Consider the following 24,602-nt stretch of genomic DNA (forward strand, 5'->3'; position numbering starts at 1 on the left):
TTAGCCCAGTACTCTGTCTTCCTGTTATTCCTTCCAGAATGAATCACCTCACACTTTCCTGCATTAAACTCCATTTGCCACCTGTCAGCCCAGCTCTGCAGCTTATCTATGTCCCTCTGTGACCTGCAACATCTTTCCGCACTGTCCACAAGTCCACCGACTTTAGTGTCATCTGCAAATTTACTCACCCATCCTTCTATGCCCTCCTCCAGCTCGACGGAACTGGAAATGTGGTCAGATTTATACTGTGGAGGGGTGAGGGCTGGTGATGCGCGATCAATAACCACAGAAACGAAGGAGTAGTCCGAATTGAAGGCTCTAATCTACAAGATGTTTCCCCAGCAGCTCGAGTACAGAAAGAAGGCCGGCTGCTGGGGAAACACGGGTTCTTATACCCCGCCTGATTGGGCGGAGCTACCTTCGTCTTGACCAATGAGAAAGCAACACTTGGGCCAATGAGCAGCGAGCCTTCTCTACCAATGGTAGCTCACACTCCCAGGTACCGTAGTACCTCCAGTCATACTACCACAGCTGGATAGGGTGCCAGTGCTAGGTGGAGATATACAAAGATGTCGTGGACAGAAAGACAAGGGGCAGCACGGTAGCACAGTGGTTAGCACATTTGCTTCACAGCTCCAGGGTCCCAGGTTCGATTCCAGGCTTGGGTCACTGTCTGTGCGGAGTCTGCACATCCTCCCCGTGTCTGCGTGGGTTTCCTCCGGGTGCCCCGGTTTCCTCCCACAGTCCAAAGATGTGCAGGTGAGGTGGATTGGCCGTGATAAATTGCCCCTCGGTGTCCAAAAGGTGGGGTTGGGTGGGGGTTACGGGGATAGAGTGGGGTGTGGAGTTCGGTAGGGTGCTCTTTCCACGGGCCGGTGCAGACTCGATGGGCCAAGTGGCCTCCTTCTGCACCGTCAATTCTATGATTCGATGACAAAGGGAATATTAGTGGGGGTGATTGAGGCCTGGAAGGGAGCTGATAGTGTCATAGGTCAACGAGGAACACATGGCCCAATGGGAGTGGGGGAGGGGGGGGGGGCAATGTGGGGAGGGGGGGGCAATGGGGGGGGGGGGGGGAAAGATCGATGGAAGAAATGAAAAAGAAATTGATAGAAATAAAAATGGGGTGAAGGCGGAGGAGAGAGTTCATAGTCGGAAGTTGTTGAACTGAATGTTAAGTCCGGAAGGCTGTAACGGGCCTAATGGGAGGATGAGGGGCTGTTCCTCCAGTCTGCACTGGGCTTCACTGGAACAGAGAAATGAAAATGGCTTATTGTCGCGAGTAGGCTTCAAATGAAGTTACTGTGAAAAGCCCCTAGTCGCCACATTCCGGCGCCTGTTCGGGGAGGCCGGTACGGGAATTGAACCCGTGCTGCTGGCCTGCCTTGGTCTGCTTTCAAAGCCAGAGATTTAGCCCTGTGCTAAACCAGCCGCAGCAGGCCAAGGCTGGACATAGGGACGTGAGAGCAGGACGATGAGTTGAAATGACAGCCACACTAAGGTCTGGGTACTGCGGACGGACGGGAGGTGTTCTGCAAAGCTGTCACCCAGTCTGCGTTCCGTCTCTCCAATGTCGAGTAGGCCGCGCTGGGAGCAGCGAATGCAATAGACCAGATTGAAGGAGATGTACCTGAAGTGTTGCGTCACCTGAAAAGAGTGTTTAAGCCCTGAGGTGGCGAGCGGGGAGGAGGGAAAGGGGCGGGTGTTGCGATTGCATGGGAAGGTGCCATGGGAAGAGGATGAGGTGTTGGTGGAGATGGAGAAGTGGACCAGGGTATCCTGGAGGGAACGTCCCTGTGGAATGCTAACGAGGGGGAGTGCGGGGAAGATGTGACTGGAAACCCACGCACACACGGGGAGAACGTGCAGACTCCTCACAGACAGTGACCCAAGCCGGGAATCGAACCCAGGACCCTGGAGCTGTGAAGCAATTGTGCTATCCACAATGCTACCGTGCGGCCCGAAGATAACTGTGTTTGTTGGAGACCCAATAATCTATTGGGCATCACGGCAGGAGTTCCTCAGCTCGACACCATCCAGGACAACGCAACTCACTTGATTGGCCCCCGATCTACCACCTCAAACATTCACTCTCCCCACCAGCGATGCACAGTGGCCGCCGTGCGTACCATCGACAAAATTGCCAACGCTTCTTGGGCAACATCTGTCATACGTGACCTCTACCCTCTAGAAGGACAAGGGCAGCAGATACCTGGGAACCCCACCACCTGGAGGTTCCCCTCCAAGTCACTCACCGCCCCGACTTGGAAATATATCGGCCGTTCCTTCACTGTCGCTGGGTCAAAATCCTGGAACTCCCTAACAGCACGGTGGGAGTACCTACACCACACGGACTGCAGCGGCTCAAGAAGGCGGCTCACCCACCACCTTCTCGAGGGGCATTTAGGGATGGGCAACAAATGTTGGCTTAGTCAGTGACATCCACAACAGATGAATGAATAAATATTTTATTTCAAATCAGTAGCTCTTTTCCCGTTTCAGTCCGCTGGTTAGCCCCGGGCCTGGCTCTGAGAGAGGCCACTCGACAGGGGTCAGGAACATTATCCTCCGATGATTCTCTTCCGTTAACCAGAGCCACTGCAGCCCCAGTGCGAACCAGCGCCGCAAAATGGTCAAAGTGTAACTAACTGGATTGTCCGCCTTGCGCATTTCAGGGTGGTCTTGAGCCTCTAACTGTGGGAACATAGATTTCTCATAGAATTTACAGTGCAGAAGGAGGCCATTCGGCCCATCGAGTCTGCACCGGCTCTTGGAAAGAGCACCCTACCCAAGGTCAACACCTCCACCCTATCCCCATAACCCAGTAACCCCACCCAACACTAAGGGCAATTTTGGACACTAAGGGCAATTTATCATGGCCAATCTACCTAACCTGCACATCTTTGGACTGTGGGAGGAAACCGGAGCACCCGGAGGAAACCCACGCACACAGGGGGAGGACGTGCAGACTCCACACAGACAGTGACCCAGCCGGGAATCGAACCTGGGACCCTGGAGCTGTGAAGCAGTTATGCTATCCACAATGCTACCGTGCTGCCCCGCAGACATAATGTAGACATGAGTCTGGTGCACATTGCTACATCAATATCAAGTGATTCTCTTTTGCAAAACTGTTCGGCCCAACCAAGGCAGCGGGCGAAATCCATCAGACAATCTGACTCCGGACTTCACTGCACCTTGGTCTCGATTTGCAGCCTCATCGAATCTTTTATTAAATCTCACGAGCGCTTCTCGAAGAATCTCCTGACTGGGAAGCTCTTTAGGGGAACAGTTATGAGGATGTGTGCAACAAACATGTTTCCTGTTTTAAAAGCTTTGCAATGGTCAACAGGCTGGCGTTTCACATCCTATCAATCGGCTCCCGCAACTACCCTAAATGGCCTCGCAAACCTCGTAGCTGTATTCAAGCAGGTAGTTCCCCACCACCTTCATAGAATTTACAGTGCAGAAGGAGGCCATTCGGCCCATCGAGTCTGCACCGACCCTTAGAAAGAGCCCCCTATCTCGGCCCACTCCCCCGCTCTATCCCTGTAACCCCACCTAACCTGCACATCTTTGGACTGTGGGGGGAAACCGGAGCACCCGGAGGAAACCCACGCACACACGGGGAGGATGTGCAGACTCCACACAGACAGTGACCCAGCGGGGAATCGAACCGGGCACCCTGGAGCTGCGAAGCGACAATGTTAACCACCGTGCTACCATGCCGTCCAGGTAGCAAGCCCAAAATCGATTGAGGTAGAGGGCTGTTTCCGATGCTGGGGGGGACATCTCTGCCCGCATCAAGCCAGTAAGAAGTCTTCAACAGCAGCCAACAGGTTTGTTTTGAATCACTAGCTTTTGGAGCGCAGCTCCTTCATCACCTAACTCACCTGAGGAAGGAGCAGTGCTCCGAAAGCTGGTGATTCAAAATAAACCTGTTGGACTTTAACCTGGTGTTGTAAGACTTCTTACCGTGCTCACCCCAGTCCAACGCCGGCATCTCCACATCACCTCAAAGCAGGAAGTCTCCAACTAGTATGGGTGCTGTTCCAGCACAGCCCATCTGCTGGTCGCCTGTGCTCAATGAGTGGATGGAAGAACAAAGAACAATACAGCGCAGGAACAGGCCCTTCGGCCCTCCAAGCCTGTACCAGTCATGATACCAACCTTGGCCCAAACCCCTCAGCCCTTCCTTGTGCCGTATCCCTCTATCCCCATCCTATCCATGTGTTTGTCAAGATGCCTTTTGAAGGCCGTTAATGTATCTGCTTCCACAACCTCCCCTGGCAACGCGTTCCAGGCACTCACCACCCTCTGTGTAAAAAACCTGCCTCGCACATCTCCTCTAAACTTTGCCTCCCGGACCTTAAACCTATGCCCCTGGTGACTGACCCCTCCACCCTGGGAAAGAGTGCCTGCCCATCCACTCTATCCATGCCCCTCATAATCTTGTAGGCCTCTATCAGGTCGCCCCTCAACCTCCGTCTTTCTAATGAAAACAGTCCGAGTCTATTCAGCCTCTCCACATAGCTAACACCCTCCAGACCAGGCAACATCCTGGTAAACCTCCTCTGCACCCTCTCCAAAGCCTCCACATCCTTCTGGGAGCGTGGCGACCAGAATTGGGCGCAATATTCCAAGTGCGGCCTTCCCAAGGTTCTATCCAACTGTAGAAGATGGCCACTCTTCCATTGGCAAGTCAGGACCATATGCCCGGGCTTTGTCAGATGACTCACAGCTCGCTGGGCGATAATTCACTCAACAGAATGAATGACATGAAATCTCATGGGGCTGAATATTGACAGGTTCCCTACGACAGCAGACATGCTGAATCATTTCCCTTCAAGCGAGCGGGCTAACCCTGAAGAAATCACTGAACGAAAGGCATCACACATTCATTTGACGCCAGTGTAGCTCGTTGGAAATGGATGAGCAAAGAGTAAGGAACTCCCTCCCCTCAACAGAAGCCCCCCCCCCCCCCCCTCCCCCCCCCCCCCCGCCCTCCCGCCCTCCTGCCACACACAAATGGTTCAAGACATGTCCTCCCCATCCACCTCTCAACTCAATCAGGACCAGTGCACCGCACGGTTATGTCAGTGGTAAGCAGTTCTATGAGAAACTCGACACGAGCATCAAATTCAGAACATCTATCCCACCTGGGATGGCGTCTGTACAGGGGTGTGCACGGATCAGGAGACATGGCCTCCCCGTCTCAGATATCCCAGGGATAAAAATCCGTTGCAACCGATGCAGTTATTCAATAGAAATTAGAGCCGTTCCCAGTTGGCCAGTTGAACCGTTCCCAGTTGGCCAATTGAGCCGTTCCCAGTTGGCCAGTTGAACAGTTCCCAGTTGGTCAGTTGAACCATTCCCAGTTGGCCAGTTGAACCATTCCCAGTTGGCCAGTTGAACCATTCCCAGTTGGCCAGTTGAACCGTTCCCAGTTGGCCAGTTGAACAGTTCCCAGTTGGCCAGTTGAACAGTTCCCAGTTGGCCAGTTGAACCGTTCCCAGTTGGCCAGTTGAACAGTTCCCAGTTGGCCAGTTGAACAGTTCCCAGTTGGCCAATTGAGCCATTCCCAGTTGGCCAGTTGAACCTTTCCCAGTTGGCCAATTGAGCCATTCCCAGTTGGCCAGTTGAACCGTTCCCAGTTGGCCAGTTGAACCGTTCCCAGTTGGCCAGTGTGAACCGTTCCCAGTTGGCCAGTTGAACCTTTCCCAGTTGGCCAATTGAGCCATTCCCAGTTGGCCAGTTGAACCGTTCCCAGTTGGCCAGTTGAACGATTCCCAGTTGGCCAGTTGAACCATTCCCAGTTGGCCAGTTGAACTGTTCCCAGTTGGCCAGTTGAACAGTTCCCAGTTGGCCAGTTGAACCATTCCCAGTTGGCCAGTTGAACAGTTCCCAGTTGGCCAGTTGAACAGTTCCCAGTTGGCCAGTTGAACAGTTCCCAGTTGGCCAGTTGAACCATTCCCAGTTGGCCAGTTGAACCGTTCCCAGTTGGCCAGTTGAACAGTTCCCAGTTGGCCAGTTGAACCATTCCCAGTTGGCCAGTTGAACAGTTCCCAGTTGGCCAGTTGAACAGTTCCCAGTTGGCCAGTTGAACCGTTCCCAGTTGGCCAGTTGAACCATTCCCAGTTGGCCAGTTGAACCGTTCCCAGTTGGCCAGTTGAACCATTCCCAGTTGGCCAGTTGAACCATTCCCAGTTGGCCAGTTGAACCATTCCCAGTTGGCCAGTTGAACCATTCCCAGTTGGCCAGTTGAACCGTTCCCAGTTGGCCAATTGAACAGTTCCCAGTTGGCCAGTTGAACCGTTCCCAGTTGGCCAGTTGAACCATTCCCAGTTGGCCAGTTGAACCGTTCCCAGTTGGCCAATTGAACCATTCCCAGTTGGCCAGTTGAACCATTCCCAGTTGGCCAGTTGAACCATTCCCAGTTGAGCTGTCCAGCTGTTTCCAGTTGTGACCAGTTGGCCTGGTTCAATTGGTTCCATTCGAGACCAGTGTGACCGCAACTCTTATGAAATAGTCAAAGGAATACTTCGACTTTAGGACCAGAGTGTGTGTGTGTGTGTGTGTGGGGGGGGGAGGTTGGGTGGGGCTTGGGGGGGGGGGGGTGGGGGGGGCTGGCTCCATTCGTGCTGGGAGGAAAGCAGCTGGGACATGTGAATTTGCGTCCAATTGGCCTCTCAATGGTCTAAGTTGCCAACTTAATTGTTGGCAACTTCCCGGCTCTCGCACAAGCTGTGCCCCAAGATAAGGGTGGGGGGGGGGGGGGAGGGAAGGTGAGGAAGGGTGTAGAGGAGGTCAAAGGGCTGTGGGCCTAGTTCCTGCTGCTTGGGGCTGGAATTTACAGGTGTTCACCTTTAATTCCAGCCATTGGGCCTTGCGCTGTCTGAAATGCAAACGCCCCCGTCTTACTTCGACCCACTTGTGCCTGGGCACGGTGTCCATATTTGTACGTCCGCTGAGGATACGCGCATGGTGGAAGTTCTAGACACCAGTCTGCTTGTCAAGGCAGAGCTGGGTGACCTCTGCACTTTCCATGACCAGGTATTGATGAAATACTGCCTCAAGTCAGGAAGCACAGGAAGCCAGCTCTGCTGAAACATCTGCGGTAACCTCTCACTCTCTCTCTGCTGGGGGGGGGGGGGGGGGGGGGGGGGGGAGGTGGCACAGGATATGCCTGATGCACATGTTGTGACCCCGTACGAGAATAAGGGAGACCGCAGCGATTGCGACAGCCGCCTGCTGAGCATCGCAGGAAAGGTTCTCGCCTGTGCGGGTCTCGTCTGAATGCGTCTCGCCCCGAATCCCGCTGTGATTTCAGGACTGGAAGACCCACAATTGACGCGATCCTCCCAGTCCAGGGCTCTCTGAGAAATACCGTTAGCCAAGGAGGCCGCCCAAAGGAGGGGCCAGAAAATCTTGCACCTCCTCAGAATTACAGGATTGTTACAGCGCATCAGGCCATTCAGCCCATTCAGCTCCCCAAGTCACCCAGTGCTACCCCGCCATCTCTCCGTGGACCCGGAACATTCTTCCTTTTCAAATAACCGTCTCGTTCCCTTTTGAAGGCCTCAGTTAGGCCTGTCTCCATTGCTGGGTGGAAATGTTTTTTTTCGCACGTCACTTTTGCTTCTTTTGCAAATCCCTTGAAATCTACGTCCCGCTCGTTCTGCATCGCTTTCCCAGCAGGAATGTTTTCTCCCTGTCTGCTCTGTTCAGGCCCCTCATGATTTTTTTATAAATAAATTTAGAGTACCCAATTCACTTTTTCCAATTAAGGGGCAATTTAGCGTGGCCAATCCACCTACACTGCACATAAGAACATAAGAACATAAGAATCTGGCCCCTTGAGCCTGCTCCGCCATTCAATGAGATCATGGCTGATCTTTTGTGGACTCAGCTCCACTTTACGGTCCGAACACCATAACCCTTAATCCCTTTATTCTTCAAAAAACTATCTATCTTTACCTTCAAAACATTGAATGAAGGAGCCTCAACTGCTTCACTGGGCAAGGAATTCCATAGATTCACAACCCTTTGGGTGAAGAAGTTCCTCCTAAACTCAGTCCTCAATCTACTTCCCCTTATTTTGAGGCTATGCCCCCTAGTTCTGCTGTCACCCGCCAGTGAAAACAACCTGCCCACATCTATACTAAAGATTCCCTTCATAATTTTATGTCTCTATAAGATCCCCCCTCATCCTTCTAAATTCCAACGAGTACAGTCCCAGTCTACTCAACCTCTCCTCCTAATCCAACCCCTTCAGCTCTGGGATTAACCTAGTGAATCTCCTCTGCACACCCTCCAGCGCCAGTACGTCCTTTCTCAAGTAAGAAGACCAAAACTGAACACAATACTTCAGGTGTGGCCTCACTAACACCTTATACAATTGCAGCATAACATACCTCGTCTTAAACTAAATCCCTCTGGCAATGAAGGACAAAACTTAGCCCCCCAGGGCACACCCCTAGATGCCCTCTGACCCCAGCCGACCCATCAGCTGTATGGATGCACTCCAGCATAACCAATGCCACCTTGTTGGCTGGGATGAGTGTGTGTGGGGAGTGTAATGTGTGTGGGGCTGGGATGAGTGTGGGTGGGGAGTGTAATGTGTGTGTGGGGCTGGGGTGAGTGTGTGTGGGGAGTGTAATGTGTGTGTGCGGCTGGGATGAGTGTGTGTGGGGAGTGTAATGTGTGAGTGCGGCTGGGATGAGTGTGTGTGGGGAGTGTAATGTGTGTGTGTGGCTGGGATGAGTGTGTGTGGGGAGTGTAATGTGTGTGTGCGGCTGGGATGAGTGTGTGTGGGGAGTGTAATGTGTATGTGCGGCTGGGATGAGTGTGTGTGGGGAGTGTAATGTGTGTGTGGGGCTGGGATGAGTGTGTGTGGGGAGTGTAATGTGTGTGTGCGGCTGGGATGAGTGTGTGTGGGGAGTGTAATGTGTGTGTGCGGCTGGGATGAGTGTGTGGGGGGAGGGTAATGTGTGTGTGTGGCTGGGATGAGTGTGGGTGGGGAGGGTAATGTGTATGTGCGGCTGGGATGAGTGTGTGTGGGGAGTGTAATGTGTGTGTGGGGCTGGGATGAGTGTGGGTGGGGAGGGTAATGTGTGTGTGGGGCTGGGATGAGTGTGTGTGGGGAGTGTAATGTGTGTGTGCGGCTGGGATGAGTGTGTGTGGGGAGTGTAATGTGTGTGTGCGGCTGGGATGAGTGGGTGGGGAGGGTAATGTGTGTGTGTGGCTGGGATGAGTGTGTGTGGGGAGGGTAATGTGTGTGTGAGGCTGGGATGAGTGTGTGTGGGGAGTGTAATGTGTGTGTGAGGCTGGGATGAGTGTGTGTGGGGAGTGTAATGTGTGTGTGGGGCTGGGATGAGTGTGTGTGGGGAGTGTAATGTGTGTGTGCGGCTGGGATGAGTGTGTGTGGGGAGGGTAATGTGTGTGTGCGGGTGCAGCGTGTCAGCCTCCCGAGTGTCAATCCCAAACACGGTGAATCCCGCACCGTCTCCCATTGAAATTGATTGTGTTCCACGTGGCCCCGGTGCTAGCCCTTCCGCAGTCGCTGAATCGATCCAGGTTCAACGCCAATTTTGCTGTCGCGGACATCCACGATTCCTGTCTTGGCTCCAACACTCAGGAATCTCAGGAATGGGGACCGGGATTCTCCCCTACCCGGCAGGGTAGGGAGGGTCCCAGTGTGGTGGAGTGGCATCAACCACTCCGCCGTCGGTCCGCCCCCAAAGGTGCGGAAGTCTTTAGGGGCCAAGCCCTAACATTGAGGGGCTAGGCCCGCGTCGGAGTGGTTGGCGCTCCGCCGGTTGGCATGGACGGCCTTTGGCGCCACGCCAGCCGGGGCCGAAAGGACTTCGCCGGCCGGTGGAAGTCCGCGCATGCGCCGGAGCGTCAGCAGCTGCTGACCTCATCCCGGCGCATGCGCAGGGGAGGGGGTCTCTTCCGCCTCCGCCATGGTGGAGACTATGGGAAAGGCGGAAGGAAAAGAGTGCCCCCACGGCACAGGCCCGGCCGCCAATCGGTGGGCCCCGATCGCGGGCCAGGCAACCGTGGGGGCACCCCCCCGGGGGCCAGATCGGCCCGTGCCCCCCCCCCAGGACCCCGGAGCCCGCCCGCACCGCCAATCCCGGCGGTAAGGTAGGTGGTTTGATCCAAGCCGGCGGGAGAGGCTTGACAGCGGCCGGACTTCGGCCCATCGCGGGCCGGGAGAATCGCCGGGGGGGGGGTTGGGGTTGGAGAATCCCACCCGGGGAATCCCACCCACAGATTTTCATATCTCTGAAATATGTTGATCGATAAAAGGCAAACTCTAACAATGATACACTGCACGATACAATGCTACTTTATTGCTGGGGTGTCATCTGCTGGGCCCTGAGGTGATGTTAATTTTCAAACGGCAAAATGGGGTCACGTTGGAAAGTAGTTTGGGAAGATCAGCAGAAAAAATGTGGGAGATGAGAGAAGGTCAGTCAATAAGTAGCAATCAGTGACAGAATGCAGGCAAGCCTTTATTATTCATAGAATCAGCAGTGCAGAAGGAGGCCACTCGGCCCATCGAGTCTTCACCGGCTCCTGGAAAGAGCACCCTACCCAAGGTCAACACCTCCACCTTATCCCCATAACCCAGTAACCCCACCCAACACTAAGGGAAAATTTGGACACTAAGGGGCAATTTATCATGGCCAATCCACCTAACCTGCACATCTTTGGACTGTGGGAGGAAACCGGAGCACCCGGAGGAAACCCATGCAGACACGGGGGGGAGGATGTGCAGACTCCGCACAGACAGTGACTCAAGCCGGAATCGAACCTGGGACCCTGGAGCTGTGAAGCGATTGTGCTATCCACAAGGTATACCTGTGTACACATCCCTCGTGAATCTGTTTACAACATCGCAAGCATTGAGAGCGGAGGTAATCGCAGCGTTAGAGCGAAACAAACAGCTGGCAGAAGCAGCAAGCGATCCAGGGAGAGATGATTGTGGTGACGAAAGGGTGGAATGTGAAGATATTTTACCACGGAAACTGCAGCTCAGCCAGGGCACGAATTGCCGGTTGCACAGCAACAATGTGACCTCAACTTTCCACTGCCCAGAACCGCTAGGCCCCTTCGAAAACACCCCACAGTTCTGAGGCCCTGCCCTTCCGAGAAGCAGCCAACCTTGGCAGCCTGACCCTTGACCTCCACGCTCGATTGACCAGCAGTCAGCCTTTGCCGTATCACTGGACGATCTGAGCTGAGCCTTTTCAATGACTAAAAACTGCTGGGGGCCGGGGGGGAGAATGTCTGACTTGTTGGGCGTGACCGATATCCGTTCCCTCTCACCTGCTGGCCTGACTTCATTCCTGAACACTCCAGGCAGGAAATGGATTTGGAGGTTTATGTAGCGGGCAGGCGAGCTTTCAAATACAGACTTTAACGGCTTAACTTGCTTCCCTAACCCGCACCAGAATGCTCTCATTTTAATTGGGGGTGATTGCTGCATGTTGGGGGGAGTGGGGGAGGGGCAGGCTTCGGAGCAAGAGTTGTAACCAGAGAACATGAAGCAAGTGAAGGATGTTTAAAGGATGGATCTCGTTTTAAACCTGTCTCCTGCCTTAAACAGGCGGGAATGGGACGAGGGGTGGATCGGTAGTGGGAAATGAGAGTGGGAGGCAGAGATCTTCAGCGACCCCTGACCCTAAGCACAATGCCTGCTGGGAGGCTGAAACGCTCATCGATGAATAGTTTGTGTGGACGGCGGAGAGCAGGGAGGCCCATGGATTCTTCCAGGGTCCCTGGGGATCAGCGCATCTCCTCCCTCCCACGGAACCTCACCTTCTGTGCCATTAGAGACCCTGTCAAAGGCCTCACTGAAGTCCACGTAGACAGCATCCACCGCCCTCAACACCCCTCTGCCGAACGATTGTGCTCCGCACTTGGCACAAAGCCCTGGGCACGGTTGGTGATGGACTACTCCGCGCTCCTTGACTGCGGGTTTACATGGAGAGCTCGCCCACACGCCAGGCAGCTCCCCAGCGAGGGCCCTCTGCTCACTCTGCCTTCTCAACGCCTGCCCGGAAGACATCCCAATCCCGCTCCTCCTGTTCCAAGACTTCCAGAGGCTCCTCCGGGGAGCCTTGGAGTTTCCCCCTGGAAAGTCGCACTATCCCAACTCTTCCCCCAAATTGGCGCCTTTAGCTGAGGACTGCGCTCACCTTTATCCGTCAGTACCTGAAAGCTTACTGAATTGTGATCACTATTCCAGAACTGCTCCCCTACTGAAACGTCGACCACATTCCTGGTCGGAATGAAGAACTAACAGTTAAAATATTCTCACAGAGGACACCTTCCCCCATGTCACCTGACACCAGATACCTTGGGCGAGATTTTCCATCCGCGCAGCACCCGTTTTCGGGCGCGGTGTGCCCGTTGGCAGCGGGATTCTCCGTCCCACCAGCCGGCCAATGGTGTTTCCCGTTGTGGGCAGCCCATGGCATTCCACACATCGGGAAAGCCTGGGCGTGAGTGAACTACCGGCCTAACGGAGAACCCCATCGACGGAGAATCCAGCCCCTTCCCTCTCTATTTTTTCCCTCTTTGTTGTCAGGATGTGCGTGGTGTTGGGTGACCCAGCATTTGTTGCCCATCCCTAATTGCCCTTGCACTGGACGGCTTATTTCAGAGGGGGAGTTAAGGGTCAACCACATTGCTGTGAATCTGGAGACACAGGTAGGCTAGACAAGGACGGCAGATTTCCTTCCCTAAAGGTCACGAGTGATTTTTTTTTTGTGTGGGCCTAGTAGTTTTGGGATCGTCATTTCGGGAACCATCCTTTAACCCCAAATTGATGAACAAATCGAATTTCAATTCCACTGCCGCTTGCAAAGTCAGAGTCAAACTCATGTTCGACTCTGGAGGCAAATAGAATTTTGTCCTTCATTGCTAGAGGGATGGAGTTTAAGACGAGGGAGGTTATGCTGCAATTGTATAAGGTGTTAGTGCGGCCACACCTGGAGTATTGTGTTCAGTTTTGGTCTCTTTACTTGAGAAAGGACGTACTGGCGCTGGAGGGTGTGCAGAGGAGATTCACTAGGTTAATCCCAGAGCTGAAGGGGTTGGATTACGAGGAGAGGTTGAGTAGACTGGGACTGTACTCGTTGGAATTTAGAAGGATGAGGGGGGATCTTATAGAAACATTTAAAATTATGAAGGGAATAGATAGGATAGATGTGGGCAGGTTGTTTCCACTGGCGGGTGACAGCAGAACTAGGGGGCATAGCCTCAAAATAAGGGGAAGTAGATTTAGGACTGAGTTTAGGAGAAACTTCTTCACCCAAAGGGTTGTGAATCTATGGAATTCCTTGCCCAGTGAAGCAGTTGAGGCTCCTTCATTACATGTTTTTAAGGTAAAGATAGATAGTTTTTTGAAGAATAAAGGGATTAAGGGTTATGGTGTTCGGACCGGAAAGTGGAGCTGAGTCCACAAAAGATCAGCCATGATCTCATTGAATGGCGGAGCAGGCTCGAGGGGCCAGATGGCCGACTCCTGCTCCTAGTTCTTATGGTCTTATGTCTTCAGAGCATGTGCCCAGACCACTGTCACACTACCATGGGAATATTACCGCTGTGCTACCATCTCCAGTGGTGAGCTCAGACGCAATGTCCCCTTGTTTATTAATAACAGCTAGGATCAGGGCAGCACGGTAGCATTGGGGGCAGCACAATGACTTCACAGCTCCAGGGTCCCAGGTTCGATTCCGGCTTGGGTCACTGTCTGTGCGGAGTCTGCACATCCTCCCCGTGTGTGCGTGGGTTTCCTCCGGGTGCTCCGGTTTCCTCCCACAGTCCAAAGATGTGCAGGTTAGGGTGGATTGGCCAGGCTAAATTGCCCGTAGTGTCCAAAATTGCCCTTAGCGTTGGGTGGGGTTACTGGGTTATGGGGACATGGTGGAGGTGTTGACCTTGGGTAGGGTGCTCTTTCCAGGAGCCGGTGCAGACTCGATGGGCTGAATGGCCTCCTTCTGCACTGTAAATTGTATGTCGGCCAACCCACATCCCACATTTCCACACATTGGGATTTAACAATAGAACATAGAACATAGAACAGTACAGCACAGAACAGGCCCTTCGGCCCTCGATGTTGTGCCGAGCCATGATCACCCCACTTAAACCCACGTAACCCGTATACACGTAACCCAACAATCCCCCCATTAACCTTACACTACGGGCAATTTATCATGGCCAATCCACCTAACCCACACATCTTTGGACTGTGGGAGGAAACCGGAGCACCCGGAGGAAACCCACGCACACAGGGGGAGGACGTGCAGACTCCACACAGACAGTGACCCAGGCGGGAATCGAACCTGGGACCCTGGAGCTGTGAAGCATTGATGGTAACCACCATGCTACCCTGCTGCCTATTGCTACCGTGAGGCCCTAATAATCGCTCATTGTCACGAGTCGGCTTCAACGAAGTTACTGTGAAAAGCCACGAGTCGCCCCATTCCGGCGCCTGTTCGGGGAGGTCGGTACGGGAATTGAACGCTGCTGGCCTTGTTCTGCATGACAAGCCAGCTGTTTAGCCCACTGTGCTAAACCAGCCCTCAATCTACACGCGAACAGAGGATTCGCAACACGGGTCGGCGTCTCCTGTTTTCCGCAATGTTCAGTTCCGATGAACACTTTTTTTTTGGCCAGCGGCATGCAGTGCATGCCTTGTAGCGCTTATGAAACGCCAATTATCCACACTCCCGTTAAGCCGCCCCTCCCGCCCGTCAATGTGTGGTGCAACAGCGCACAGTGTAAGCTGAGGAAGCTGGTTGCATGCGAGGTTAATCAGCTCAGAATGAAATGGCAGGTCACAGCTTCCTGAGAACATTCCCTCAGGGTGACTGGGTTCTGCTCTGTGCAGGCTCCGTCATCTCGCTGGAAGGAAATTGATGCCGCTGATCACATCGGCTGGGTGTTTGAAACCAGAGCAGGTTATTCGAGACTGAGCTACAAGGCACGACAAAGGGAGGAGACGCCTATTGAATGCACAGTTGAAGGGACAATCCCTGTTTGTGGGCCAGGCCGAGTACTTTTCCATCCCTTTGCAATTCTGGAATTACACCTCAGGGAATACCGTCTTACACAAGAACGCACTTAGCTGAGGAAACTAGCCACTCCTTTGACCCAGATTTCGTGCATCGGGCAGAGATAAGGAAGGGCAGCACAGTAGCATTGTGGTTAGCACAATCGCTTCAGGGTCCCAGGTTCGATTCCCGGCTTGGGTCACTGTCTGTGCGGAGTCTGCACGTTCTCCCCGTGTCTGCGTGGGTTTCCTCCGGGTGCTCCGGTTTCCTCCCACAGTCCAAAGATGTGCAGGTTAGGTGGATTGGCCGTGATGAATTGCCCTTAGTGACCAAAATTGCCCTTAGTGTTGGGTGGGGTGACTGGGTTATGGGGATAAGGTGGAGGTGTTGACCTTGGGTAGGGTGCTCTTTCCAAGGGCCGGTGCAGACTCAATGGGCCGAATGGCCTCCTTCTGCCCTGTAAATTCTATGAAATGGAGTGTTAAAATCAAGCAAGACAGTAAAATAATGCAGTTTCCCATGGTAAGGTGGATTGGCCATGCTAAATTGCCCGTAGTGTCCTAAAAAGTAAGGTTAAGGGGGTTGGGGTAGAGGGTGGATGCGTGGATTTGAGTGGGGTGACCATTGCTCGGCACAACTTCGAGGGCCGAAGGGCCTGTTCTGTGCTGTACTGTTCTAAGTCTAAGTCTAAGTAACATCAAGATAAGGAGAAATCCAGGCCTATCCGGGCCCCCTCCCATAACTCCTTTACCGATATCAGGCCTATCCAGGCCCCTCCCATAACTCCTTTACCGATACCAGGCCTATCCAGGCCCCTCCCATAACTCCTTTACCGATATCAGGCCTATCCAGGCCCCTCCCATAACTCCTTTACCGATATCAGGCCTATCCAGGCCCCTCCCATAACTCCGTTACCGACATCCGACAAGATAAGGAGGCGAGACAGACCAAGGACACATTTGGCCAAGTCAAGGTTTTTGGACACCACTCCCAGAAACTGTTTTCATAGCAACCGATAGGATTCATAAGGAAGACGCATTTCATCAGGCCCCACACGGCGGGACCTGGTAGGTGGGTCTGTGGGTGCCACCCCGGAGGGGGGATCTGACCCCCCGCGGTGGGTGGGGGCCTCCACGTTGGCCTGACCCGCGATCGGGGCCTACCGATCGGCTGGCGGGCAGGTTCCGTGGCGGCCTATGTTCCTCTGGGCCGGACCCCTATAGGGCTCCACCAGATTGCCCGGGGGGGCCGGCGCGGAGACGGGAACCCATGCGCGAACTCGCGTCGGCCATTCCGCGCCGGCTGGAGCTGCGGAGACCACTCCGGTGGCGACCTAGCCCCCTGGGAAGGGGAGCATTCCTGATTATCGAGGACCGGAGTGGTTCACGCCGCTTTTTACGCCGGCGTCAGAACTTGGCCGCGGGATTAGAGAATTCCGGCCTCGATATTTCAAATGCCACCATCTGAAGTGGTGGGATTCAACACCAGGTCCCCAGAGCCTTCGCCTGGGTCTCTGGCTGACTAGCCAGTCCTGACACACATACTCCTCCACCATCTGCCCTCTGCGCCGTTAAATTTGAAATGTCACATAATGATGCATTTGGGAAGATCTAACCCAAGGGCAGACTATATGGTCAATGGTAGAGTCCTGGGGAAAATTGATGTACAGAGAGATCTGGGAGTTCAGGTCCATTGTACCCTGAAAGTGGCAACGCAGGTCGATAGAGTGGTCAAGAAGGCATACAGCATGCTTGCCTTCATCGGACGGGGTATTGAGTACAGGAGTCGGCAGGTCATGTTACAGTTGTATAGGACTTTGGTTAGGCCACCTTTGAAATACTGCGTGCAGTTCTGGTCACCACATTACCAGAAGGATGTGGATGCTTTAGAGAGGGAGCAGAGGAGGTTCACCAGGATGTTGCCTGGTATGGAGGGTGCTAGCTATGAAGAAAGGTTGAGTAGATGAGGATTGTTTTCGTTGGAAAGACGGAGGTTGAGGGGGGGACCTGATTGAGGCCGACAAAATTATGAGAGTTATGGACAGGGTGGATAGCAACAAGCTTTTTCCAAGAGTGGGGGTGTCAATTACAAAAGGTCATGATTTCAAGGTGAGAGGGGAAAGTTTAAGGGAGATGTGCGTGGAAAGTTTTTTACGCAGAGGGTGGTGGGTGCCTGGAACGCTTTGCCAGCGGAGGTGGTAGAGGCAGGCACGATGGCATCATTTAAGATGCATCTGGACAGATATATGAACGGGCGGGGAACAGAGGGAAGTAGATCCTTGGAAAATAGGCGGCAGGTTTAGATAAAGGATCTGGATCGGCGCAGGCTGGGAGGGCCGAAGGGCCTGTTCCTGTGCTGTAATTTTCTTTGTTCTTTGTTCTTTGTTCTAATGAGCCTTTACAACATTTCTGACTGAGGCGAGGGCTGGGGCCGGTTTAGCTCAACCGGCTGGAGAGCTGATCTGTGATGCAGAGCTAGGGCTTCGGCACAGGTTCAATTCCCGTACCAGCTGAGGTCATTCACAAAGGCTCCGGCCTTCTCAACCTCGCTCCTGGCCTGAGGTGTGGTGATCCTCAGGCTAAATCACCACCAGACAGCTCTCCCCCCCCTCACAGGGGAAAGCAGCCTCTGGTCATCTGGGACTATGGCCACTTGACTTACTGAGGTATATTTCCGCGGAACACAAATCTGAATTGAGAAAGCAAACGGATATCTGTAAACTCATTTGTTGAAAATAGGTATCAGTATGTGGGGGAGAGGAACTCAGAATTGTAGCCGCAGTTTAGCTGGTTTTTAGACTTGTTACCCTAATGATCCCAATGGGTCACTGTCTGTGCGGTGTCCGCAACTTCTCCCCGTGTCTGCGTGGGTTTCCTCCGGGTGCTCCGGTTTCCTCCCACAAGTCCCGAAAGATGTGCAGGTTAGGGTGAATTGGACATTCTGAATTCTCCCTCTGTGTACCCGAACAGGCGCCGGAATGTGGTGACTAGGGGCTTTTCACAGTAACTTCATTGCAGTGTTAAAGTAAGCCTACTTATGACACTAAATAAGATGATTATTATGAATACCTCACACTTAAATAACACCCAGACACCATCAATGGACTAAAATTACCTGAGCATTATATTCGTTTTGGTATTCCAACTTTGAGTGGGAACCAGCAGAGGGCAGATTCATTTTGGGACTGCCCAAAAAGTTGTGGAACTTTCTAAAAGTCTGCTACGCAATCGCAAAATTCCCAACCACAGTAAAGGAAGCAGCCAGCCCCAGGAGGGAGGAGCTTGTGAAGGACACACACTGTATAAAACGAGGGTCTGCAGACTGGTTGTGCATACAACAACAGAATCGAGTCGAACTGCAAACAACGAATAACTTCAAGCGAAACATGAGAACAGAAACCGGACCTGTGACCATTGCAACAGTTGAACATGAACCACGAAGGTAAGCTGATGCTTTTATTCAATGTTTCAGCTTGAATTAAGCAACCGCTCGATCTGGAACCTGGATACCTGCAGTTGCAAACGACAGAATGATTTTCTGGCATGTTCAAATTGAAGGCGTAGTTCATTTGTAGCCTCCAGGCTAAGGAATGGAATTGGGGACAGTTCCCCTGGTCGTTGATTATTCCAGAGTGTTGCAGATAAAGATTAGAGTGTATGGGGAAACGGTAATCATTAGTAATAGCCATGATGTGGAGATGCCGCCGTTGGACTGGGGTGAGCACGGTAAGAAGTCTAACAACACCAGGTTAAAGTCCAACAGGTTTGTTTCGAATCACTAGCTTTCGGAGCACTGCTCCTCCCTCAGGAGCACTGCTCCTTCCTTGAAACAAACCTGTTGGACTTGAACTTAGAAATAGTAGCGAAAGGATCTCTTCCCACCTCAACCGCACTCAATCCAAGTCTCCGTTTCTGTGGGCCTGATGTGCGTCATTGAGTCCCTGCAGTGCAGAAGGAGGCCATTCGGCCCATCGAGTCTAGCCCCACAACCCTGCCCTTTACCTCATAACCCCATCCAACCCAACGTTTGGACACTAAGGGCCAATTGATCTTGGCCAATCCACCGAAGCTGCTCATCTTTAGGCTGAGGTCAGACCAGTATTCTCATTCCGTGTTTTCATTCATATCCACAGAACCTTCAGCGTCAAACGCACCAAGGATTCACGGCTCACGTCTCCGACTACCTGCCCCCAGATCAAGGTAAGAGTTTTCATCTCCCCTGTCATCCCATAGGCCCGAGATTGGAAGGAGGGCCTGAAGTACATTGGGGTAAAGTTAGAGTAAGCCTCTGTCAGTACATAGCCAACCTGTACGGACATTCGCAAAGCAAGCCAGGGCATAGGGTTGTAAAGAAGCAGCATGAAAATTTGGAAGTGATGGTTCCTGTCAAAGTTGGCCAAACGGGTCGTCTCTACCTTAACACGGAACTCCAGCAACACCGGTGTCTTTGCTACTGGTTTTAGCTGGGATTTGACCAGTTTTGAACTGGCTTTTCCTCCTAGTTTGAATCAGGCGATGCAATGGCCCAGTGGCATGAGGAGAGGTCGAATAAACTCGGTTTGTTCTCGCTGGAACGACGGAGGTTGAGGGGCGACCTGATAGAGGTCTAACAAAATTATGAGGGGCATAGACAGAGTGGATAGACAGAGGCTTTTCCCCAGGGTAGAGGGGTCAATAACTCAGGGGCATAGGTTTAAGGTGCGAGGGGCAAGGTTTAGAGGAGATGTATGAGGCAAGTTTTTTACACAGAGGGTAGTGGGTGCCTGGAACTCGCTGCCGGAGGAGGTGGTGGAAGCAGGGACGATAGTGACATTTAAGGGGCATCTTGACAAATACATGAATAGGATGGGAATAGAGTGATACGGACCCCGGAAGTGTAGAAGATTTTAGTTTAGACGGGCAGCATGGTCGGCACAGGCCTGGAGGGCCGAAGGGCCTGTTCCTGTGCTGTACCTTTCTTTGTTCTGCTGTCCTTCGGCCTCCATGTGACTCTGGGCCCACAGTGATGTGGTTCACTCTGAAACTACCTGTCTGAAATGGCCGAAGGAGCCACTTCAAGGGCAATTAGGGGTGGGCAACAAATTCTGGCCCAGATTCTGGCCCACGAATGAACAAAAAACTTTCGCGGTTGTAACAAGGCCAAGAGGGAGGGGAATCTTGTCGCTCTGCAGCAAGGGGGTGGAATCTGACTCTGTCCTCTGACTTTTCGCAGGTCCCCGAGAGCTCGCCCAACCTAACGGAGACGGATGGTGCCTGTTGCCGAGCCGAGCGAGGGAGTTACCAGCTGAAGATCACGGGCACGTCCTCGGCCATCTCCGCCGTCGGCAGCGCCAGCCTCTCGCTGGAGCAGGCCGTCATGTTAGTCCTGGCCGTGGAGAAGTTCAAACTGAAGTTGAAACGGCCCTCCCGTGACGGCTGGGTATATGACGGACCTTCCCTCACGGATGCCGACTTGCTTGGGAATTTCGATGCGCTCCTGGAAGGTGAGAGGCTTCTGTTTGTCTACCAGCACTGGGGGTGGGGGTGGGTGGGCGCTTCTGCTGACGGTGATCCCGAGTCCCGGAGGGAGGCAATCTCAAGGTAGGTCAGGCTGATCAGCGCATCCGGGCGATAAACCTTAACGAGAAGCGACATTCCCAGATTCGTCGCACACTGACTCAACTCTCTTCGCTCGCCATCGTAAATTAACCGTTTGTGTCTGTGCCCACAGATGCCATCACCTGCACCAGCTACGGCGAAGTCGAGCAGGCGGCCTGCTCTTTCAGGTTCATGCGGAGCGAACAGGAGCACCTGACGGACGATCAGGATCGATCCTTGATCCTCTCGGAGAACCTCCAGCTCCTGGCTATGTCCTTACAGCAGTCAAAGGATGCAGGTGGGTGCATCTCAACTCTCTCATTCATGAGGATTCACTTAATAGTAATAATAATAATAATAATAATCGATTATTGTCACCAGTCGGCTTCAATGGAGTTACCGTGAAAAGCCCCTAGTCGCCACATTCCGGCGCCTGTTCGGGGAGGCCGGTACGGGAATCGAACCGCCGCTGCTGGCCGTGTTCTGCATTGCAAGCCAGCTGCTTAGCCCAGTGTGCTAAACCAGCCCCTGTCTGGGGCTAAGCCACTTCTGGGCGCGGGTTTCCTCCGGGAGCTCCGGTTTCCTCCCACCGTCCAAAGATGTGCAGGTTAGGTGGGATTGACCGTGATAAATTGCCCTCAGTGTCCAAAACATTGGAAACGTAGAAACATCGGAACTTAGAAAATAGGAGCAGGAGGCCATTCGGCCCTTCGAGCCTGCTCTCCCATTCATTATGATCACGGCTGATCATCCAACTCAATAGCCTAATCCCACCTTCCCTCCGCCATATCCTTTGATCCCTTCACCCCTAATGCTATATCTAACTGCTTCTTGAAAACATTCCATTTTTTGGCCTCAACTACTTCCTGGGGTAACGAATTCCACAGGCCGACCAGTCTCTGGGTGAAGGAATTTCTCCTCATCTCTGTCCAAAATGGCCGACCCCGTATCCTCAGACTGTGACCCCTGGTTCTGGACTCCCCCATCACCAGGAACGCCCTTCCTGCATCTGCCCAGATGGGGTTTACGGGATAGGACGGGGGGGGGGGGGGCGGGAGTGGGGGCGGTGCTCTTTCAGAGGGTCGGTGCAGACTCGATGGGCCAAATGGCCTCCTTCTGCACTGTAGGGTTTCTATGACTCTCTGATCTTACCCACTTGCCCTTCTTAATGGGAGGCAGGAGGCTATTGTGTGGCGCGTGTGGGAGCAACTGAACCTAATTAATGAAGGTCAGGATATGGAGCAGAATCCTCGACAAACTGCCCTTGGCAGATCTCTGCTGAGGACAGTTGCAACGTTCCTGACTGGTTATGGTTGACATCTGTTCCGTATCGCTCAAAAACATGACATCGAACCAGTCAAAACCTCTGATCACTTTGCTTACAAGACACGTTGACTTCTGTACTAAAATGGCCTTGCTTCAATTTACAGTTCAGCTGGATGTGAGGTACTATAAGACGACGCCAACCACTGAGGATGATTTACCCGTCGTCATGGCAATCAGCAACCAGAATCTATTCCTCTCTTGCGTGGGAACACAAGACAGCCCCAGAGTGCAGCTGGAGGTGAGCGATTCCATAGTTAACTGACCAATGGGAGTGGGGACTCACCAACCAAGGGAGGCCCGCGTTACTATAGCAACATTGATGGAGGCCTGGTGTAACCAGGATAACGGGGGTTTCAATGTTTGTCCCGTCACATGATTTGGCCAGGAATCCTTCCCATTCTTACTGCGCCCGATGAACACATCTTCCTTGGCCATCAAGTCCTGGGGTGGGATTTGAACCGGGGGCTTCTGGCCCAGAGGCAGTGACACTACACACTGTGCCACAAGAGCTGCCGCCTGACATATCACTGCGGATTGAGGGATCGGCCTGTTAGCTCTTGTTCGTACTGCGCAAGTTACACACGCTAGAGGACAGACCCTGTCCACTTCACTCCAGCTCTAAACCCCACCATGGGGGCCCTGGAAATCAGGGTTCCGCAGCCTTGCTTAAGGTTTAGATTAGATTTCACGATTTCAAGGTGAGAGGGGGAAAGTTTAAGGGAGATGTGCGTGGAAAGTTTTTTACGCAGATGGTGCCTGGAACGCTTTGCCAGCGGAGGTGGTAGAGGCGGGCACGATAGCATCATTTAAGATGCATCTGGACAGATATATGAACTGGCGGGGAACAGAGGGAAGTAGATCCTTGGAAAATAGGGGACAGGTTTAGATAAAGGATCTGGATCGGCGCAGGCTGGGAGGGCCGAAGGGCCTGTGCTGTAATTTTCTTTGTTATTTGTTCTTCTAGATTTAGATTTATTGTCACGTGTACCGAGGTACAGTGAAAAGCATTGCCCTGCATACAGTCCAGACAGATCGTTCCATACATGATAAACATAGGACATACCATAAATACACGATGTAAATACATAGACATCGGGTGAAGCATACAGAGTGTAGTACTACACAGTAGAGAAATGCATCGAGTTCAGTTCGGTCCATAAGAGGGTCATTTAGGAGTCTGGTAACAGCGGGGAAGAAACTGTTTTTGAGTCTGTTTGTTCGTGTTCTCAGACTTCTGTATCTCCTGCCTGATGGGAGAAGTTGGAAGAGTGAGTAAGCTGGGTGGGAGGGGTCTTTGATTATGCTGCCCGCTTTCCCCCGGCAGCGGGAGGTGTAGATGGAGTCATTGGATGGGAGGCGGGTTCGTGTGATGGACTGGGCTGTGTTCACGACTCTCTGAAGTCCCTTGCGGTCCTGGGCCGAGCAGTTGCCATACCAGGCTGTGATGCAGCCAGATAGGATGCTTTCTATGGTGCATCTGTAAAAGTTGGTTAGAGTCAACGTGGACATGCCCCATTCCCACACCTTATAAAAAAAACAAATCCAGAATTAAAACTCTAATGACCACAAAACTAGTTTTGATTATCGTATCCCTTTGCTGTCGAGCTGTGAATCTTACTCGGGAATTAGGGCTTAGCTAAACGTGCCTCTCCCTGGAAGAATAATTGTATTTAAATCTGTCCTCTCTTTTTCTTTCCATGCGCACAGAAATGGGACAGGAAGCTGCAGAACATCAGCAGCACCACCGATCTGCTCCGTTTCGTGTTCTTCAAGAAAGTCTCGAGCTCTGGCCTGCACTTTGAGCTGGAATCGGCCATGTACCGAGGCTGGTATGTCAGCACCTCCAGGAGGAACAGGCAACCCATCGAGTTGGATGAGAAAAAGAATCACAAGCGGATCACCATCTTCACAGCTGATTGAGACCACCTCAACTCCAGTGTAGTTTAGAACCCAAATCAGACAAGTTGGTTTAGAGAGAGCGCGTGTATGTACTAAGTACAGAACTTTAAACCCATTTGAGTCAAATGTGTCGAATCGGCAACTGATAGAATTGTTATTTAATTAAAGTAACCAAAATAATTTATGTAAGTAATATCAGGAAAGTACAGGTGGCAATATTTGCTACTGTTTTATTTATGTTATTTGTATTTAAAAACTAGCGAAACTAAATTATTGTGTTTTGAAACGTGAACACAAACGATTATTTACATTTTATTTATTATTATTTACGATCGTCATTAATTTATTACTGTACTGGAGGATAAAGTCTTTTCTTCAATAAACTGAGTTATTTTTCAAACACATTGGTTATTCTGGCACATAAAAGGGGCAGTAACAACGTGGATACAAAATTGGGTGAATTATGGGAAGCAGAGAGTGACGGTCAATGGATATTTCTGGGGCTGGAGGAAGGTTTGTTGTGGTGTTCCCCAGGGTCAGTATTGGGACTCTTGCTTTTCCTAATATATTTTAATGATCTAGATCTTGGTGTGCAGGGGGCTATGAACAGAAAAGAGAACAGTGTCCAACTTCTAAAGGACATAGACAAGTGGGTGGAGTGGGCAGATAGGCGGCAAATGAAGTTCGATGCGAAAGATTTTCGGGTGATACATTTTGGGAGGATGATGGT

At 52.4% G+C, this 24,602-nt stretch overlaps 1 protein-coding gene across 2 annotated transcripts in view; it reads left to right on the forward strand.

The window, feature by feature from the left end:
• il1b (interleukin 1, beta) overlaps positions 1–24,272 on the forward strand; it is an 84,999-nt gene extending 60,727 nt beyond the window's left edge. The window contains exons 1-6 of one of the 2 annotated variants that reach the window (XM_038785665.1): positions 18,326–18,512; positions 19,204–19,270; positions 20,283–20,553; positions 20,781–20,945; positions 22,078–22,211; positions 23,681–24,272. In XM_038785665.1, coding sequence (XP_038641593.1) covers positions 18,457–18,512; positions 19,204–19,270; positions 20,283–20,553; positions 20,781–20,945; positions 22,078–22,211; positions 23,681–23,893 — 906 coding nt within the window. In that variant the 5' untranslated portion in view covers positions 18,326–18,456 and the 3' untranslated portion in view covers positions 23,894–24,272. Of the gene's footprint in view, positions 1–18,325; positions 18,513–19,203; positions 19,271–20,282; positions 20,554–20,780; positions 20,946–22,077; positions 22,212–23,680 lie in introns of those variants that run through there. The other variant, XM_038785664.1, reaches the window with a different exon arrangement.
• Positions 24,273–24,602: the final 330 nt, after the last annotated feature.

This window comes from Scyliorhinus canicula, chromosome 26 (genome assembly GCF_902713615.1).
Source record: "Scyliorhinus canicula chromosome 26, sScyCan1.1, whole genome shotgun sequence".
NCBI lineage: Eukaryota > Metazoa > Chordata > Chondrichthyes > Carcharhiniformes > Scyliorhinidae > Scyliorhinus > Scyliorhinus canicula.